The sequence below is a fragment of the Alligator mississippiensis genome, chromosome 1 (assembly GCF_030867095.1).
Source record: "Alligator mississippiensis isolate rAllMis1 chromosome 1, rAllMis1, whole genome shotgun sequence".
Classification (NCBI taxonomy): Eukaryota; Metazoa; Chordata; order Crocodylia; family Alligatoridae; genus Alligator; species Alligator mississippiensis.
The window spans coordinates 169,951,474-169,970,989 of NC_081824.1; the positions used below are offsets into that span (position 1 = coordinate 169,951,474).

Sequence of the window (19,516 nt, forward strand, 5' to 3'; positions counted from 1 at the left end):
CGCTGCCTGGTACAATGGACTCCAACTGTGCTGTGGCAACTCTGAACAAGGAGGAAGGCACCTAGGGCAATTAAGGGCTAATTGCAACATAGGCAGATGGGACAGCTCAGTAACTGGCTCTGTTTTATCACAGCTGAAGCACATCAGGGGACTGCTCCAAATATCTGAAGAACAGAGAAAGCACCTGTTTTCTCTTGCTGCAGAGAAGACATGGACCAATGGCTTCAAGTTGCAAGAAAGTGAGTTGAGATTGGACATCCAGAAAAACTTCTTCACTGCAAGACTAGTGAGACAGTGGACCAGACTCCCTACGGAAGCTGTGGACTCCCCATCACTAGAGGTTTTCAAGAGGTTGGACACTGCTCGGGGGTGATCCAGGCATAACTACTATGGGCATTTCCTGTGCTTTGCTGGTTGCCCCCTCCCTCCCCTTGTCTGCTATAACACGTGTACGGGTGCTTTTATGCCTTCCCAGAAGCACTGCGTATTGGCTATAGCTAAGGCTGAAGACTTTGGTCAGGGTGTGCCAATGCTCCCACTGGGACCAAATCCAGAGGTTCCTGGCTAGAGGGTTTTAAACCTCTGCTCAGGGTCAGACCGATCATCCTATCTGGGGTCAGGAAGGGCTTTTACCCCTGTGACCAGACCAGTATGGACTGTGGGGGGTTTTGCCTTCCTCTAGCAGGGGGTGTAGCTATCTAAGATCTCTTGAATGTATACTGGCAACATTTAATAGAAGCAGGATGTTGGCTGCTGTGATTCCCCTGCTTTACCTGGGGCAGGTTAGGGTGCTAGGTCTGTGTTGTGTCAGGGCTGATGGTAGATTCATGCAGAGGCTAGATTATGATTTGTACAGAATGGTTTGGACAGGGATGATCCTACCTCAGGCAGGGGGTTGCACTAGATAACCTCTGGGGTCCGCTTTCAGCCCTACTTCCCTATGACTGTGGAGGGGAACGAGACCTGCAGCCTCCTGGCTGGGGCATGGGAAAGGCACCCCCCAGGCTCAGCCCAGTCCCTGCCCTGCTTGACAACGTGAGTGAAGGGTGGGTGCAGGTGTGGGATACAAGCCTCTTCCAGGTGGCCTCACCAGGGTAGGCCCTGCACAGGATACACCAGCTGCACACACGTGCACGTGTACACGCACTCCCATCCAGACGCACATGGGAACACACATGTACACACACATACATGAACATGGACACACACTTGCACGTGTATATGCACTCCCATCCAGGCACTCTCACACACACGCAGGTGCGCACAAACACACGCATGTGCATGCACGCAGGTAGCCATCCCTGGAAAGGATGCAGACGCGTGTGCTCATACAAACACGCATGCGCACACACCTGGTTCATGCCCGCGTTGACGAACAGCAGCGCGGGGTCCCCGCGGGGCCGCACCGAGGCGGAGGGCAGGCGGCGGTGCCGATGCCGCCCCTGGAAGAAGCTCAGGAAGGCCTCACGCACCTGCCCCGCGGCGGGGCCCGGGCCGGCGGCGGCGGAGCAGCACGGGCGGCGATACCCGCAGCGCCAAGCGCAGCCCCGACCCGCCCCGCGCAAGCCCCGCAACAGCCCCGCCATCTTGCGGACAGCTGCGGGCGCATGCGCGAGCACCGCACTCCCAACAGCCCCTGCCACCGCCGCTCTTCCTAGCTCGGCCATCCATTGTTCCACCTGGCCGCCCCCCTGCGCATGCGCCGCGGCCCCCAGTCGCGCGGAGGCCCCTCCCCACCTCTCCTAGGGGAGCGATTGGTCCTGCCTGCGGGGCGGGATGGCGGAGTGTGGTGGCCGGTGCTGGTGTCTGAGGCGCCTCGGCCAGCACGAGCAGTGGCTGCTGCTGCGGGGCGGCGCTGAGGTGCGCGGGCCAGGGGGGCTTCGACCACCGGGGGAGTGGAGGAGGAAGGGAAGGGAAGGGAAGGGAAGGGAAGGGAAGGGAGGAGTTTTATGTTGATTTGAGGTAGGCTCGCGCTTGCTGTGTCAGGTAGGTGGGAGAGCCAGCCTTTCGCTCCCCTCCCCACCCCACTCCCGGCTTTGGTAGTCTAAGGCCCCTGGTACCTGTTACATTATATTATGTCATTCACCGGTGTGTCGTGCAGCAAATGTTGACCGGCCACATGTGCAAAGTCATGCCATGCTCTGACAGTGACTCTCTGGCTCTGAAGAGAGCCAACCGCTTATGAAGTTAGTGCTTGGAAATGTGTACCAGCTCTGTCGTCGCCACGTCTATGCACCCGTAATTTGTCACCTGTAATTACGCTGCTGGTGGCAGGGGCAGCCCCTCGATTTGAGGATGATTTCTGCTACGACTCATTGATGAGTCTTGAGGTGACCTAAATATAGGGTGCAGTTAACCAGTTAATTGTGTGATCATTACTTTCCACTTGTGGCCGGTCTAAATTTATTGTTTAGTTAACCAGTTGATTGTGTAATATATGTAATGTGTATATATACCAAGGGCCTACGGATGCGTCCAGACAAGCGCACGTGTGCGGTTTGTTGTTCCACAGACCCTTCAGCGGCGCCACATACCACATGCACCACACATACAGATGTTCATAGTACTGCTAATTTGCAGAGGTTTTTTTGAGAACAGGAGATCCCAGTGTCAAAAAAACCCACACCAATAAAAAGTGGAGCAGGGCATGTGGCTGCAGCGTGCGCCACACAAAAACAGAGCCTGGATGATCAGAACCCTACTCTGGCTGCTGGCTAGGCTCCTCTGCACGTATGGATTGCTGCCACTGAAACCCTGGTGGCCCCTCCCGAACATCTAAATGTCGCTGCTGTTTGTCCCCGAGGAAATGCATGTGCATGCTCATCTGGACGCATCCTTAGAGTCCAACCCTTGAGCCATTGATCTGGCCTGCAGGCAGGAGAAGAGAACTAACTGCCAATATTTGTAAGTTTATTGCAATGCATGGTTTTAGGTCTCATAACTTACCTGGGCTACAAATCAAGAAAATCCTTTCTTGAAATCTTAATCAGTGGAAATTTGGATAGGCATGCAGAAGCTCACAGTTTACGATTTGATTTGCTCTTCATACAAAAAGGTTCTACCGTGTTTGTGCGAAGTAGTTCGCCAATCACGCTTACAAACTCAGCGTGGGCTCTGAAAATTAAGCTGGTTTCTTTCTGCCAGGCTCATCTTCATCAGCAAAGCTAATTTCCTTAATGTTACTTCTCTGCAGTCTCCACTGAAGGCACCATGGCTTTTCATAGATATAACGGTAGAATTTGCCCTTGCAGTTGAAATTTAGTTCATTTTCTGATACAGGAGGCAGGCAGGAAACCAGCTGATTCTTCTAGCTGAGGTAACTCTTGAAGTTTAGGAAGAATAGAAACATATGACTTGTCAGGTACTAAAACATGATTTTGAATGCCCAGGGAGATCTCTTGGGCAAGGGAGTATTGTACATGGTTAAATTTCTGGTGTTAATGGCAGCAGTGGCTAGTAGGTACTTGTAGTACAGCAGCAAAGAAAATGCAATCTAAAAATTTAAAGAGCAAAGCTGAATAAATTCCCGATTCTACCTGAAGCGTAATCTCTCAGGTAAGAGGCCCTACAGCAGTGGGTCTCAGCTTTTTTAGACTCAAGGCACTCCTGGATAGTCTTGAGGCACCCCTCCGAAGATGCCAGCTCTTGATCTTCACTCCTTTTTTGACTACAGAAAAATAATAGTTCTGTTGCAAAGAGCTCAGAAAGACCGCAACTAAAGATTTCTGTTTGAAATCTCTGGGTTTATTTTGTGAATCATGTTTGCATACCTAACAGTGCTAACATAGTGTGGCATCCTGTGGCACCCTTGAAAGGATCTCAAGCCACTCCAGGGTGCTGTGGCACCCTGCTTGAGAATCACTGCCTTAGAGGAAGGAGGAGCTTAGAACAGGGGTGGGCAATTATTTCGGGCAGAGGGCCATTTACTGAGTTTTGGCAAGTCATTGAGGGCCACATGACAGGCAGCCGGGGCAGATAAATATTCATTTTCTAAATTTTTTAGGCGCCACGCAGGCCAGATAAAATGGCCTGGTGGGCCGCACGCGGCCCACGCACTGTATTTTGCCCACCCCTCGCTTAGAAGCTACGTGGTTATCTGGAAGCCTCTGAAGCCTTTGTTCTTCTTTATTTTTATGGTCATTGTCTTCAGTATCAGAGGCGGCAAATTGTTTCTTTTTTCCCCAAAAGGCCCAAATACTTCCACTTTTCAAAGGCTTCCATTTACTGTTGGCACTTAACTTTATCAACATGTTACCTTTCTTGTGTTTAAATTTATAAATAGTAATCTTTTTGTTAAGGTCAGTTTACTGCTTTAATTTCCACTGTGCAAAACAAATTCAGTGACCATTTTCCTTGTATTTAAGATCAAAGCATATAGAGCACCCATTCTCAATTATTGGTAATGTCTGTTGTTAAACTTCTTATTTTTAGGTAACTATCGGTCGAGGACTTGGTCTCACCTACCAGCTAGTATCAAAAATCTGCCCGCTGATGATCTCTCGCAACCACTGTGTTTTCAAGCAGAATGAAGAAGGCCAGTGGACAGTCAAAGACAACAAGGTTAGGGTTACTATATTTCCAGGATCAAAAAAGAGAGCATCCCTCTGCAGGGGGGGGGAGGCTGCACGGGTAGCCAGCAGGGGTGTGGGGAGAACAGGGGGAGAGGTATATGATTGAGGGGGAGGGTAGTGATATGCCTGTGCCCTGCCTCTGCCCCTCCCTCCTAAGCCCCTGCTCTCTCAGCACTGCCTGTGTTCCTCACTTCTGACCCAAAGCCCCCTGCCCCCCAGCGCTGCCAGTGCCCCTCACTCCTGATCTGTAGCCCTTTGCCCCCCAGCACTGCTGGTGCCCCTTATTCCCAACCCAGAAACCCCTGTTCCTGTAGCCCTGGTGCCCACGTAGCTCCTGCGCACATGGACAGAGAGAGAGATGGACAGACAGACTCTTGCCTGGGCCCTGCGTGCAGAACACATGATCTCCGACCACCAATCACCTTGTGAGCTGTTCCCAGCCCCAAGCATCCAAGCTGCTTGTATCTGGAAGAAGCGGAGGCAAAGCAAAAACGTAGACATTTGCTCACATGTTAAAAACCTGCCCAGACACAAGGACTGGGGGACAAAAAAAGCAGGTGTGTCTGGGAAAATCTGGACATATGGTAACCCTGAACAAGGTATAGTGATTGAATGGAGTCTTAATTGTAGAGCGGGATTGAAGATAATGTTCATTTTGGGCTGAGTAGTTGCCTGACTTCAAGTAATCTCAAACCATGTAATAGAAGCCGTGGGACCTTGTGTTCCTTTAACATAGACTTACCTGAGCTCTAGGAGACTGAGTTTGAGTTGGGCTTATTCACATCTGTATTCAAGGGTTAGTTTTTCTGTGTAGCTGCTTGTCTTTGACAGAACATTTTGAGACTCCTGGATAGTGAAGTGGAGCGCTGGTCCTCTGAATGGTCTAAAATAGCTTAGTTTAATGAATTAAGGAATAACTGAAGCTTGGAAAATGCTATTGTAGTGTTAAACAAACTGCTTCTGCTTTTTGTACTAGTCCAATAATTTTAGTCTTAATAAATTAAAATCAAGATGATCTCCTGATTGCAAACTGGCTTGTGAGGTGCATGCTTCTGATTTCCTAGAGAACATGTGGCATTGCATGGTAAGCATGGAATGGGTTACTTGGAGAGGCGGTGGAATCTCTGTTACTAGATATTTTTAAAGGCAGGTTTGAAGAGCATTTTGTTCAGGATGGTTTAGATCAGTGCTGCTCAACCTTTTTGTGCAGCAGGCTGGATGGACAGTGTCTGGCATCTGGGGCAGGTGTAGCATGGCCCCATCCAGCTGCATGGAGGGGTGCAAGGATCCAGCCGTGCAGGGGACAGCCCCAACATGGTGGGTGGGGGAGTGGTGGTGTATGGGGGGGTATGACCCAGCCCTAATTCAGCCCCAGGGGAGGAGGGGGCATGGCCCAGCCCCAACTTGGCTGGGTGGGAGGGAAGGGGGCATGGCCCAGCCCTGCAAGGGGTGGCAGGGGCAAGGCCTTGGACCCACTTTGGCTGGGCAGAGGAGGAAGAGGCTGTGGCTCATACTGGGGCGGGGGGGGAATGGGTTGGTCCTAAGCCAAGTGCACAGAGGAAAGAGGACCTTAGCCCTAATCTGGGCATGTTGGTGCAGGAGAGGAGGGTCATGGCTGGTCTGTGGTCCACTGTGTGGGGCTTGTGATTTTGGTAGCAGGGAGGGTTGGTAGTATTAGCTGCCACTGGTCTCCCAGCACTGAGTTTCCCAACCCATGGGTAGCCCCACAGGCCAGATTCCAAGGCTGTGCTGGCTGCATTTGGCCCATTGACTGGAGGCTGAGCATCCTTGGTTTAGGCAAGGTGATCCTGCTTTGATAGTCATTTCTGTTTTGCATTAGTTCTTTTTCTGTCTTCTCTCTTATTGCTAAAATTAATTTTATTCCTAACAGTTGTGCAGGAAGCTATTGCTGATTGCCTGAGCTAAATTTGTATGCTAAAATAGGATACTGACTTGGTTTAAGACACTGCAGAGCTGCTGAGAGAGAGAACTTGTTTTTCCTATTTTTTCCCGCAAAAGCACCATGTAATTGTTTGCTGCAATCAAAAAATAACTTGTAGAGGAAATTACATAAATGTATGTTGAAATTTTGCTAATACCTCTGTTTTCAGAGTCTAAATGGTGTTTGGCTGAACAAGGAACGCCTTGATCCATTAAAGGCCTATCCTATAGTTGAAGGAGACCATATCCAGCTAGGAGTGCCTCTGGAAAGCAAAGAAGCTGCTGAATATGAGTATGAAGTGATCAGGGAAGAATGGGAGAAAATTAGTCCATTTCTAGCTCCTAGAAACGACCAGGTGATGGGGAAATCTAAAAGCACGAGAACAAAACGTAAATTTAGCTTGGAAGAATCTGAGGCATTGGGAGCAGAAGGCCCTTCAAATTCCAGATCCAAGAGAGACAAAGTGCATAGTGAACCTTTAATTAAACCTTGGGAGATGGCAGAATTGGCCAAACAACCTACAGAAAACATGGATCTCAAGCTACCTTCTCCTGGAACAAGTGAGGAGGAGGAGAAAGCTCCAGTGTATTGTGGTCCTTTGCAGCCAGAGAAAGCACTATCCCTTGGCCATAGGGACCAGAAAGCACCTAGTCTTGCACAATCTTGGACTAGTTTGGAAATGCTGAAGAAAACCCTGGTAGATATAATGAAGTTGAAAGTCAAGGTGCAGGAGAAGCAGACAGCAGTCTTAAGTATGAAGCAGAAGAGCAGGAAGAGTGCCCGGAAGGAGATCATGGTGATGGAAAAAGAGCTGCAGGAGTTACAAGAGCAGTTATGCACTGAACAGGAGCAGCATCAGCAGAGGGTGGAGCAGCTGGAGAAGATGTTCTGTGGAGAACAAGAGCAGGAGGTACAGCAGGAGCTATTTGTTCTGTGTTTGTATGATGCCAAGCATAGGAGTGGCCAGCCTGTGGTATACATGTCATAAGTGATGTGAGCAGCCTGTGTGCGTGGCATGCAGTAGATGGTGGAGGAGGCAGGCAGCACGGTGACAGCAGGAAGCAGCAGGTTGGGCACAGGAACGGGATGAGAGTGGCACTCAGGGAGGGCACAGGGCTTAATTTGTGGCATACCTTGCCAAAAAGGTTGGCTACCACTGACTAAACAGACTGGGATCCGTGTCCATAACAAGGGCTCCTACTACTGCAGTTTTTAGAATAGGAATGTTATATAGTACCTGTTTCATCACTTTCAGACACATAGCTGTTGAGTGGGTAATAGCAGGAAGGATTGGACTAGGCATGAGGTAAGGAATGGTGTAAAAAGCTCTTCACTTCTAAGGCAAGTTCAGAATTAGTTATTGCCACCTGAAGGATTAATGGTCTGTATGAAATGAATTTTAGACTCTGTCAGGTCCTTTATTTTGGTAGAGAGGTCAAGGATTGAATGAGTCATCAAGACTGGACTCTGTCCACCTCTAGATATAGGTTTCCAGGTCAAGGTTGAGTCGCATGGAAAGCCCTTTCCTGTTCCAGCAAAAGAACCAATGGGTACCGCTGCTTAGAATATATTGATCTATGTTTCCTGAGTAGGTAGAGGAAGGTGGATTAACCTGGAAATAGGGTTTTCTAAAACAGTGCCCAATGCAGGGTGGATAAAAATCAGTGGTTTAAAATAAAAAAATTGGATTTTTAATTTTTTCTTGTTTTAATATGCTTAAAAAAAATAAACCGATATAAAATAGTTTTAATTTAAGATATGTTAGAGCTCAAAGATATCATCATTGACTAGGGATTATATCTTCTAATTATATATTATTGAGACAATATATTCATGTGACCTTTTTAGAAGAGTTTTATAAATAGATCACAACAGGCCATGGACTATATTAGGGGCCCAATTCTATGGGGTTCCCAGAGGCTTCTCTATAGATTAGTAAAGTTTAAAGAAAACCACTGTACCCAATGGGTCTCAGTGCTCAGTCTAGAAGATTCCATTAAGCGTCTCTGTGATGCTTAGTTTTAGTTCTCAGACTGTGGATTTGTGTCTCCAGAGATAACATCCTTGGGTGTTTATAGACGTGCTCTGGGAGGTAAGGGGGGATGCTTTAATTAGAGAGCCATGCTAATTAAAAGCTCCTGAGTGTCATGTGCATCAGCATTCCTGCACTGAAAAATGGTGATGGGGTGCTTTGAACTAAAGCTCATTAAACAAGCTTTAGTTTGAAGTGCCCTGCCACTGTTTTTCAGTATGGGGATGATGATACACATGATGCTGGAGGCTGCTGGAGCACGTTAATTTCTGCACTTCAGCAGACTCGATTAATTGAGTCTGCTTGAATGCACTGGATTTACAGTACGTCAGAGCAGCCTTGCTGCATGTCTATAGGAGCCCCTTGTTTACAGCAGTATATGGAGATGAGAGATAACATAATTACCCGCTGATCAGCCGTCTTGTCTCTCTGCAAGTTTGTGTACACGGAGTCAAACCCTTACCTCTCTTTAAAAGTGCAAAGTTTCAAGGAGTGAAATGAATAAAGGATATCAAACAACAAGAATGCATTTTTTTGTAGAAAACAAGGATTAAATCAAGGCTTCCTGAACAGTGATTTAAATCGATTTGATTTAAATCCACCCTCAATGATCTTGAAGTAAGTTAGGCCAGTATCTATTAAAATTTGACCATCAACTGGCTGTTAGAATAAACTCTAGTAAACAGGGACACGTCTTTGAGCTTTTTCATAAGTACATTTAAAAGTCAGAGAGAATCCAAATGAACGTGGAGGAGCTGGCCTACTTGATAGTCTACTGCAAATTGAGATGCTTTTGGTCTGCAGTGTAGAATGTGTATTCTAGGCTGCAGACAGAAATGCAGCTCCCAGCTGTAACTCAGAATAATTTCTGCAAAGTGTTCAGAGTTACAGCGTTACCCCAGACCAAACAGAAGTTCACTGTTCAGAAGTTCACAAGCTCCCAGGGGAATCTTGCAGCCAGTGCCCATAGCAACGGCCAGACTGTTTGCCAGTTCTCACTGTTTTCAGAATGGGAGCAGATAAAGGCAGTGAAGGGACCTTATTCTTGGGACTCCCTAGTTGCTGCTGAAGAGTGGGGTGGATGAACTGGAGCCTCCCCACCTGGGGCGGGCTGAAAACGCCCCCAGACTGAACCCTCACCACCCCCTTTCCTTCCTCCTATTCTAAAAATAGTGACAGGCTGGAAGCTCTGTAGACATGAGTTACAAAAGATGGTACATGTTGTAACCTCTCTATCTGAACCCCATGCAATAAGGGGTCAGATTTTCACCCAGTTGGCCATTTTTTAAGCTGTTTGCAGCTGTGCTGTTTGGTCACAGCTATAAACTACTTTTTTGTGGTCATATCAGGCAAAAATGTTTACTTGTATCTGCACCTCTTGAAACCTTGCATATGAAAGGGGAACCACCTTCTCTGCCAGTGCTGGAGGGAAAATACACAGCAGCAGCTAAGGTGAGTAAGAGTAGTGGTGTTGGTTGTGAATGAAAGTACAACCTGAACAGTGAATATAAGTTAATTCCATTAGATTTTTTTCCAGTTGGAGCTAAAAACCTTTCCCCACGCAGAACCTATTGCCGCTCTTTTGTTGATTCTTTGAACATTTCAGCCTATTCTGAGTAAAATAATTTGGAGATGTACAAGTATTGATATTTTGAGAGAGTGAAAATGCCTCTGTAGCTAGCTGTGATCTGATTAGAATTTAGGAAACACTAAAAGTGAAATATATTTTGCCGTCTGCTGCACACCGGGAAGGCTGTCTTACTGTATCCTTTTTTAATGTGTAAAGCTTGTCCCTTTCATTTTACCCATCCTAATCCCTCCAGTTTATTTTTGATTATTTGCTTCTTACCTGTCCTCCAACAAAAATCTTATGTTGCAGTTTCTTTTTCCAGGGAGTAAAACAGGAACAAGGGGATGAGAGTCTGAAGGAGCAACTAGCTCAAGTCTTGCAGGAGGTAAATTTGTTCAGTTGTGTAATCCAGAGCTATCTTAACTTTGCTGTCTATTCTATTGTCTTGCAAGAAACCTGAGGACTGTATCTGATTTCACAGCTCATAGTAGGGATAGGTCCCATGTGTCATGATAATTGGCAAATGCAGCAATGATGTGAAAAGACCCAAAAGGCACCTAAAGTCCAACACATACTAAAAGCAAGACTGAAGGAAGGAGAGGATTAGAGCAAGTCAGTTTCTGAATGTCCAAAGCTTTTGTTTTCAGCTGCTTCTGCACTTCTATGAAGTATCTGTTTCTCTTCTGCTATTTCCCAAGGCCATGTGATTTGAAGGTGGGTGGTAGGGAACTGTTTGGGTCCAAGTGTAAGGGACTTCAGAATGCATAGAATCATAGAAAAGTAGGGCTAGAAGGGACCTCCAGTGATCATCTAGTTCAGCCCCTTGCCAGAGGCAGGTTCATCCCTATCCAAACCATACTATACAAATTCATTTTACCAAGCAGTTCCCTCATTCAGTCCAACAAATGCATGCTATATTAAAGTCTTGGGATCCTGAGTATCCAGCTCTTTAGCAAGTGGCTAAAGATGAGAGTGAGGCTACAGAAAATTTTGGGGTAGGTACAGCCCCCTGCCTCCTCCCAGCGCTGCCGCCTGCCCAGAGTGCAGCCCTGCCCTGCCAGAAAGAGTCTGCCCCTCACAGATCCAGGGGCACATGCCCCCCTGCCCTCCCAGATGAGTGGCGGGAGCAGCTGCAGGACCCCACTTCCCCTTCTCCCCCATGCCTCCCGGACGAGCTGTGGCTCCGTCCTGCGCCTGCCCCATTCTGGCTGGGCAGCAGTTGCCCCAGCCCCACTTCTCCCTCACCGTGGGGGCCTTGGTCTGCCTCCTCCACGCCCCTTCCCTCCCCTTCCACCACAATAGGCTTACCAGTTGCATGCAGCTCTCCAAGCTGCTGGGCTGTGCTTGCCACCTACAGGCTGTGCTGTGGCGGTGCGCGTGTACAGGCCACTTATAGGCCATATCAGGCCGATTTCTGATGCAGACAATTTTCTTTATATCAGTGCCAATCTGACATCAGACCGATGTATCAGTGCACCTCTAAAATAAGCTATTATGCATTAATTAGTACTGCCTAATGCACATTTAATTTAATACTTCACATTGGAGGTACTAAATTTAATGAGCATTAGAAAAGATGCATTAATGCACATGTTGATGTGCCCACAGTTTTCATTTGGCTCTTAATTCTGCTTTACTTAGCATAAAGAAATATAGTGGTGTAGCCACAGTTCATGCAGCTGGGCAGACTCAGTAATGGTCCTAGTATAAGAATGGAAAATCTTCTGGGGTTTTAGGTTTATTGCTTTATGTGGCGGGACTTTCCTACCTGTGTATTTTGCCTTTAAATACCAAAATAATGTGAACAGGACTGTGCTTCTGTATCCAGTGGTCCCTGTCCTTGAATGTAGGCAGGCAACTCTATCAGCCCTAGAAAGGAGTCTAGAATTTTTAGGCTCAGAACACAACTAGGCTCAGATACAGATTTAAAAAAAAAAAAGGGAATTGCAGGCTTAATGTGATTACCCTCAGGGAGAGACCCTGGAATTTCTGTTAGGATTTACTTGCTGAAGTCTTGTTGGTGAGCGTTAATTGCTGGTGGGTGGTGCACAACTAGGATAAGATTCACCCACCAGAAGTCAGAAAGGTGACTTGTTAAATTAGAGGTATTCTGACTTGTTAAATTAGATGCCTACTGTCAGCCTCGTGCATCAGTATTACACTTAAGATTTCTTTTTAATTGCATGAACCTGTTTTATGCTTAAGGCCTTCCAGGTTGGGCATTATTGCAATTTGCATCTTACCCCCTCAGAGACTGATCTTGCTGATTTCTTATCTAATGAGGTAACTGACAGGCAAAATGAGTGAGCTGAGCTGGCTGATAAGGAGCAGGTATGTTTCATTGATGCTAGTTATAACAAGAAACTCTTTGTGTTTCTTCTATTTTCACAGCATCGCGCTTTGATGGAAGAGCTGAGCCGCAGCAAAAAGGACTTTGAAGAGAAAATTCAAGCCAAGAATAAAGAGTTGGAAGAGACCAAGGTACTGAACAGAGAATCTGATTTCTGTTTGGTTTGTTAGTGCAACCTCATATGCTGCATTTGGAAAAAACTGATTGTTCAGTATTATGACTAGACAGCAGAGGCAAGGTGTCTTGGCCAAAGATCCTGTTATGGGGTGTCTCTGAATAGGCATGAGCTGAAGTTGCTAGGGCACAGAGAGAACACAGATGGATGTTGCAAATGCCTTGTTGAACCTCCAACCCGGAACATCTGAGTTTGAAATCCAGAGTGTTTAACTTCCTGTTAAAGTTCATATAGCTAAAACTGCTATGTAATCCGTGGGAATATTGCATCTGGGGCTCAAAACAGTAAGGAAATGCATAAAGAGAAAAGTCGTATTGCCTCTTGCACTAAGAATGATATGATAACTGAAGGAAATTGAGGAAACCTTCCACTGTGCTTGCTCTAGATCTTCTCTTATCTTTGGATCTTTGCATCTTTTTTGGCCTTTTTCTGTAACTTAGAGGTTGTGTTAAATACAGCTTCAGTTGAGGAAATTCCTTCATGTTACTTAATGCTAAATAGTATGCTTACTGCATTTTGATGGCAAACAGCCAGTGATATTTCACTCTAAGCTGTCAATCCTCTGGGCAACTGTAGTAGTGCATGGAAACATCTTGAATTCCCAGACTTGTACATATTTTCTGTGCTCCTGCATTTGAATCCTTTTGGCTGAATGTGCCTGCCACTAGACCAACTTTCTGATCAAGGTTGTCTTGTGCAACGTTCATCCAGGAATCAATGTTTGCCTCTGGCTAAAACTCCTAAGTTGTTAACAAGGGCTTGGAAGATGGTCTGGAATGATATGGTGCAGTTTGTAGTTTCTTTAGGCATGTGGGTTTTGAGTAATTGCTGCTGTTCTTTAATGAAATCACTGTTTTTGCAGCATATAGGATTATTGTCTATATACCTGTGGTTGCTGACTTGAAACCCTGCTCCTTTCCTTACCTCACATGAAGGAAGGATGCAAACTCAGCATGAGAAAACTGTCAGGTTGTGGGCTGAATCTCTTGCACTGACCACTGTACCATGTTCTCTACCAGCAAGTGATCTTGTGTGTGTTTTTTACAGGAGGAAAAAGAAAAAGTGAGAGCTCAAAAGGAAGAGGTTTTGAGTCAGATGAATGATGTACTGGAAAATGAGCTTCAGTGTACCATCTGTTCTGAACATTTTATTGAGGTACGTTTGCTGACAAGGCTTGGTTTTAAAGAAAAGGATTTAAGAAACTTTTTCTTCCTTTTTGTCAAATCAAAGAGTTAAAAAAAAAATACCACTAGACCTAGGAAAATGTTCATATTGACTAACATTTTTTGTTCTCTTGTGAAGAATTAAGCCATTCACTACCCTGAAGTATACTTACTCCATTTTGTTTATTCTCTTGGCATGTATGTTTGTAATTAGGATCACTGAAAGTGAGCCAGATTCCAGCCTTAGATGGCACACCCCATTTAAAATTAAGCCTGAAATGTCGGTCATTCAATAGTGATGGGAAATCCTTGATTTCAATTAGGCATTAAAAATTTCTCTCCAGCATTGGAAAATTGATGCAACAGCTTGTTTCAGTGCCTGAGAATCAGACAGGAAATTGCCATCTAGGTTCACTATAGAAGTGCTGCCTGGCTGCTGTGCAAGCTAAGCCCCTCCCTGACCAAAATGATGCAGAAGCCCCCTGGCTCCTTAAACCAGATAAAACGGCTCTGTAAGTTACATTTGGCCTGTGGCCGCATCCTGGCTTAACCTGTCTGTGTCCCGACAAAATAGGAATAATAGCTGTTTACTGTGACTTGGGAGGATTTCATAAGCAGTGTCTCCTTCCCAGGCTGTTACTCTGAACTGTGCGCACAGCTTCTGCTCCTACTGCATCAATGAATGGATGAAACGTAAGGTGGAGTGTCCCATCTGCAGACGGGGGATAGAGTCCAAAACGCGCTCTCTAGTTCTGGACAATTGCATTGACAGGCTGGTAGAAAACTTGAGCTTGGAGATGAAAGAACGTCGCCTGGCCCTCATCAGAGAGCGCAAAGGTGAGAGGTGGGTGGATGAGGTGTGATGAGTTCAACCCTTGTTTTTGTGTTCATAGTAGAACTTCTTTTGGCACCTATATACTACTGAGAGGCTCAGAAAAAATTAACAGGGAAATTACCATCAATCTTTCAGATGGATTTTTCAGTAATTGGGATGGGAAGCCATTTCAAAGGACATTATATAGCCTTGTAAAATATTTCAGGCAATACATAGCATGAGTCCTATAAACCACTGGGAAAACATAAGTTTTGAAGACTAAATAGTTTTAAAAACAGATAATTGAACAGAGCAGGACCTGAAAAATTTACCAGGTACCTTCTAAGGAAAAGGTCACTAAGTGTAGATCACTATGTAGGCTAATGGTGCATTAGCAGTGTCCTGGTGAGAAGTTTGGCATTAATTTATATTTGCTGCACTTTCACAAGAGGAATTTACAGTCAGCACTGGATGGAGAATTCTGAAGAGAACACGGGTGCAGTACATGGCTTTGTGCTACTCTTCCTTCTTAGTTGGTATTGAATTTTGACCTCAACATTAATGAGGCATAAAACCACAGCTCTTTTCACTTGTCATTAAAACACGTTGCATAAGAGTAAGGGTTTTATGCCTGATATCCTGGCAAAATTCCAATAAGAGCAACTTGTCCACTTTCCTTTTTCAAATCTCTCTCTCTCTCTTGCTTCTAGTCACTGTAGTATCTGGGTGCTAAAATATAGCAGTTATTCTCAACTGCCCTTCCTAATTACTTTTGTTGTATCCTGTTTTGTTCTCCTGTAAATGTGGGTGCATGATCCCTTTAATTTTATAATGTGTAAAAGACCTTTGGGATCTTTCCTAATGAAAGGTGCTTTTCGAATATTTCAGATCCTCCTTGGTGAAATAGAGTGACATCACTAAACAGTGTCAGTTCTAACCTGAAAACATCACCTATTTAGCCAACTCACTCTGAGTCCCTCAGGAAATGCTGCACTACTCTCAGAGGCTCTCCAGCACTGCTTCCTGGATTGCTTTCATCTCTGCAGAACTGACACTGCTCAGGCAAACAGTACTAATGTGCATCTCTGCAGAGTATGCCAAAGCACTTTTGAAGTGTCTTGTCAGGTAGCTGATGACTGGATGAAGTGGTGTCTTCCAGGGAACCCACTCCATTCCTGCATATGGTAAATCAGTGGTTCTCAAACTTCTTATCTTCATGCTTCTCTCCAATCAAAGGAAAATGAGCTCAGGTTCCACCTTCACATGTACCTGGACATCATAGTTGTGCAGAACAACCAGTAGTTGCTAAGGGATAGAAAGCTTATAATAGTCACTGGCACATTTCGGTGAGGGAAGATGACCTTGTTTTATGCTAACTTCTTATCCAGTGGTGGGAAGATGGCTCAAACTGAAGCTGGAGGGACTTTCAGTTAAATATGGACTGCACCAGGGAACAGAATGAACTGAGGAATACTTATTTGTATTCTGATGGCCCCTGGAAACCAAGGATTACATCTCTGTGCTAGGCATTCCATGAACAAGTAGCAAGAGAGACCATTCCTACTCCATCTTCTATCAATTTCTAGAGGTCTGAGTGGATTTTTTATTGTCCCCCATGAAGTCTCCTTTCCCTCCCATCTTACTCCCTTTTGTTCCCTCCTCCTCTTGATTGGGAAGACCTTGAGATAGCTTTCTGTTGCCATTTCCTCTCTGAGTCCACACTGAGAACCATTCAAGATATGGAGAATGATTCCTTGCCCCCCCTGCAGACCTGCTGGAACTGAAAAAAACGTGTAGGAAATATAAAAGAAAATCCTAATTCATATTTATTTTTAAAGAGTAAATAGAACAGATGGAAATGTGCCAGGCAGATGGCCCATAGCTGTAGAAACCTGTTCTAAAATGCACAGCCTGACAGTAAGAGGAGGCATTTAAAATTTCCAAGAGAGCTTTAGCAATTTCAGTGTCTGCAATCTGGCTATCAGCTTACTTCTGTATTTGTGTGTTTTGAATGCAGAGAAGCAGGATATATTGGTGAACCCAGCCACAGACAGTGAGAGCAGCATAGTTTCTTCCATCTATTCCATCTTGTCGATGAGCAGTTATGATAGTGATGACTTTGAGGAGGACTCTGACTACGATGATAGCTACTATGTTATCTGAGCACCCATGCTATGGATTTGTTTGCCTGGGAGCCATGCAGAGCCAACACACGGGTGGTTGGGCCCACTACCATCAGAAATGAATGGCCTGGATTGGAAACAGAAAGGCAATGAAGAGCCAGGAATGAAGAGCTGCAGACTGAAAGCACTGAACAGGAAGTCCTCTTTGTTCTTAAATGAATGTATAATTTCCTGACCTCTAAAGTGCAAGTGCAATCATTGGGGTAACTGACCCTTTTGTCACACTAAGTAATAACGTATGCATCTACATTTCCATGATCACTTTTGACCTGCTCAGTTAACATTATGTCCTAGTTTGACTGTGTGCAGTCAGTCTGGGGAGTGACATCTGTTCAAGTGTATATATTGGTTGGCTTTATTTCTGCTGATGGAGGGTATTTGAGCAGGCTGGCCATGCAAACAGCAGCGCAGATGTATGTCAAAGTTACAAGTACCGATTTAAGATGGATTTTCCTTGTTGGAATTTCACATGGCAGCTTGACTTGGCCTTTCCTTTGACAGTAAATGGTATTCTTTTGGTTGTCTGTACCAACTCTTTGAGCCTCCTATGCTTAGATGCACTGTAGGTTGTATTGTTTAATTTCTTACTCCTCCATTGAGATCGTTGATTTTTCTGTTGAGTAGATTGAGAAGACTGACTTTGCCTAAAGTTTTGGCCCTGACTAAGCTTGAATTCTGTTTCTTGCAGCACATCATCCTTCTCTCTCCAGGTTTTTGGAGGTGAGAAACCAATTTATCCAGAAATGGCATACAGTGGAAACCTTGTATTGGTTCCTGCCAGCATTTTTTTTCTCCAAAAGTGCTGCTATTTTAAGTTAATGATGCATCCTGTTGGCAGAGTAGGGAATCAGCATCCAGTGGGTAATGGCAAGGTGATGAGGGAAGTGGAGTGTGTTTTGTCTTTTTACAGTTTCCAAAATATTGCTGCCGAATTGTGGCATAACAGGAGCTTTGTAGCAAACCAAATTTTTACTGGGGAATGGAACACATGTTGCCTCATTTCAGCAGGCATTTGACTGTGAAGCTCTGTTTCCATTGGCCTATATACTTGATTTTAGTTTTGTTATCTAAAAGCTTTTCTTTCCCTATGGGGGAAAAGATGGGGAGAACCTTTTCATATGTAGTATTTGTTTTCTCTCCATGTGCATGTATTTTCTCATTTATATACTTTTCTTGTTTCTAAGGAGGACAAAATACACCAAGTTCTATAGTGTTGCCTGTTACAACTAGTGAGACAAACTTCTGGTAGTTAATCTAGACTTAAATGATCTGGACCCATGTTTATCATTGCTCTTTTTAATAGCGCTGGTTGAGTAGTGATAGAAACATTTTAGCCAAAGGCACTGTTTTTATGAATTTATTCTGAAAAAAACCTCATGCATTTGGGGATCTGTACAACAAATGTCACAGGTTATTCTGACCTGCATTCACAGGGACCAGTGTGCCAGTAATGTAAGTAAATATAGAAAATGCAGAACCTTTAGGTTGTAGCATTCCTTCTTTTTTTTACCTTATCTTATTCTAAAGAAAAGTCTCATTACAGCGATGTGCGTAGGGCAATGCTATGGCAGAATAATATGTTCTTTTAACAGGATGTGTCTTATCAATTAAACTCTGACAAGGTCCAGATATCTGTTCCAGAATATAAGGTTTAAGCAGCTCTGTCCTCCTTAAACTTTAGTGGTTTCTCTTGTGGAGGAGTCACCCCCCTCTTGAGATTTCCCACTTACCAGTGCTCTTAACATTTGGTTTCTACATGGACCCTTCAGAGGCTTACTTTAGTTCAGATCCTCTTGAGAAGTGCTTGAGGTAGGTAGGTCGCCAAAAGATTGTGAATGGTTGACACTGACCCTCCCTGGCCTCTCTGTGAAAGTAGGAGATTTAGTTGCCTTCCAACTTAGGAGAAGGTTATCCAGGGTTATAGATGTCTTTTACCAGGTACATACTTTTTCCATGATGATGATGCGTGTGTGTGTCTTTTTTTTTGTTGGTTTCATTTTACTAAATGTATTTATTTTGCTTCTTTCCCATACCTGTCAGTGTTTTAATTACATCTGTTGCAAAGTGGGTAAAGTCACCTTTTCTGTCAATGTGTGTCTGAGAAGCCATCTCCCTTAAAGCCAATTAAAGAACAATGTTAAAAAGTTAGATGAATGCATCCTTTCCACCTTCCAATATCATCAGTAATTTTCTTGGGTGTAAGTCAGTGACACTTGGTCTTGACTGACTTGGGAGCTGCTTGAACACAATTAACCAAGGAGCCACAAATAGATAAACACCTCTAGATACACTATGGCAAACCCCCTCCAGTTCAAAAACACATAAAAATAGAACCTCGACTATTAGTGCCTGGGGAGTTCATAATATACTTGTTTCCAGCGTGTTGCTAAATTAAGGCTGAACCACTCTTGATTGCTACAGCCTTGTCTACGCTTCAGAGGATGGCACTTCTCCACTCCAGGTGCTTATCAGCTGTCCTGCATCTGAGAAGAAGATGCAGTTTGAAACAGGAGTTGGAGCACATTAGTAGTCCTGAATAGCTATTTGCTACAGATCTTTATACCTTGGTTACTTTACAAACCCTCAGCTTAGCAAGGTGGTAAGGACCCTAACCCTGTGATGTTTTTGGATTCTTTGGTTTGCCCCTCATGAATGGCAAATTTCCAACACCTTAGCACTGGTATATGGTCTTAGGGCAGTGGTTTTTAAACTGTTC

General features: G+C 44.9%; 2 protein-coding genes across 7 annotated transcripts in view; one reads left to right on the forward strand and one right to left on the reverse strand.

Moving 5' to 3' along the window:
* Positions 1 to 1,601, reverse strand: part of AARS2 (alanyl-tRNA synthetase 2, mitochondrial) — a 31,836-nt gene extending 30,235 nt beyond the window's left edge. The window contains exon 1 of the mRNA XM_006271917.3: positions 1,353 to 1,601. Coding sequence (XP_006271979.1) covers positions 1,353 to 1,586 — 234 coding nt within the window. The 5' untranslated portion in view covers positions 1,587 to 1,601. The remainder of the gene's footprint in view (positions 1 to 1,352) is intronic.
* On the forward strand, positions 190 to 18,948 carry RNF8 (ring finger protein 8). 6 transcript variants are annotated; one of them, XR_002088997.2, is made up of 9 exons: positions 1,653 to 1,860; positions 4,432 to 4,560; positions 6,683 to 7,423; positions 10,438 to 10,500; positions 12,507 to 12,596; positions 13,688 to 13,795; positions 14,436 to 14,647; positions 15,506 to 15,801; positions 16,635 to 16,719. XR_002088997.2 is itself a non-coding variant. In XM_059716929.1 (8 exons), exons 2-8 carry the CDS (start codon positions 4,492 to 4,494, stop codon positions 16,778 to 16,780), a joined length of 1,422 nt encoding a protein of 473 aa, XP_059572912.1. In that variant the 5' UTR covers positions 190 to 351; positions 4,432 to 4,491; the 3' UTR covers positions 16,781 to 18,948. The 6 variants fall into 6 exon arrangements, 5 of the variants coding, with proteins under 5 accessions (XP_059572912.1, XP_014453523.1, XP_014453525.1 ...); XM_059716929.1 differs by lacking the exons at positions 1,653 to 1,860; positions 15,506 to 15,801 and adding an exon at positions 190 to 351 and having other exon boundaries at positions 14,436 to 14,640; positions 16,635 to 18,948; XM_014598037.3 differs by lacking the exon at positions 15,506 to 15,801 and having other exon boundaries at positions 14,436 to 14,640; positions 16,635 to 18,948.
* Positions 18,949 to 19,516: the final 568 nt, after the last annotated feature.

Coding starts and splice junctions, on each gene's coding strand:
- RNF8 (XM_014598037.3), top strand. CDS start 1,777: ATGGCGGAGTGTGGTGGCCGGTGCTGGTGTCTGAGGCGCCTCGGCCAG. Junction 1,861..4,431: donor TGCTGCGGGGCGGCGCTGAG/GTGCGCGGGCCA, acceptor TCTTATTTTTAG/GTAACTATCGGTCGAGGACT. Junction 12,597..13,687: donor AAGAGTTGGAAGAGACCAAG/GTACTGAACAGA, acceptor TGTTTTTTACAG/GAGGAAAAAGAAAAAGTGAG.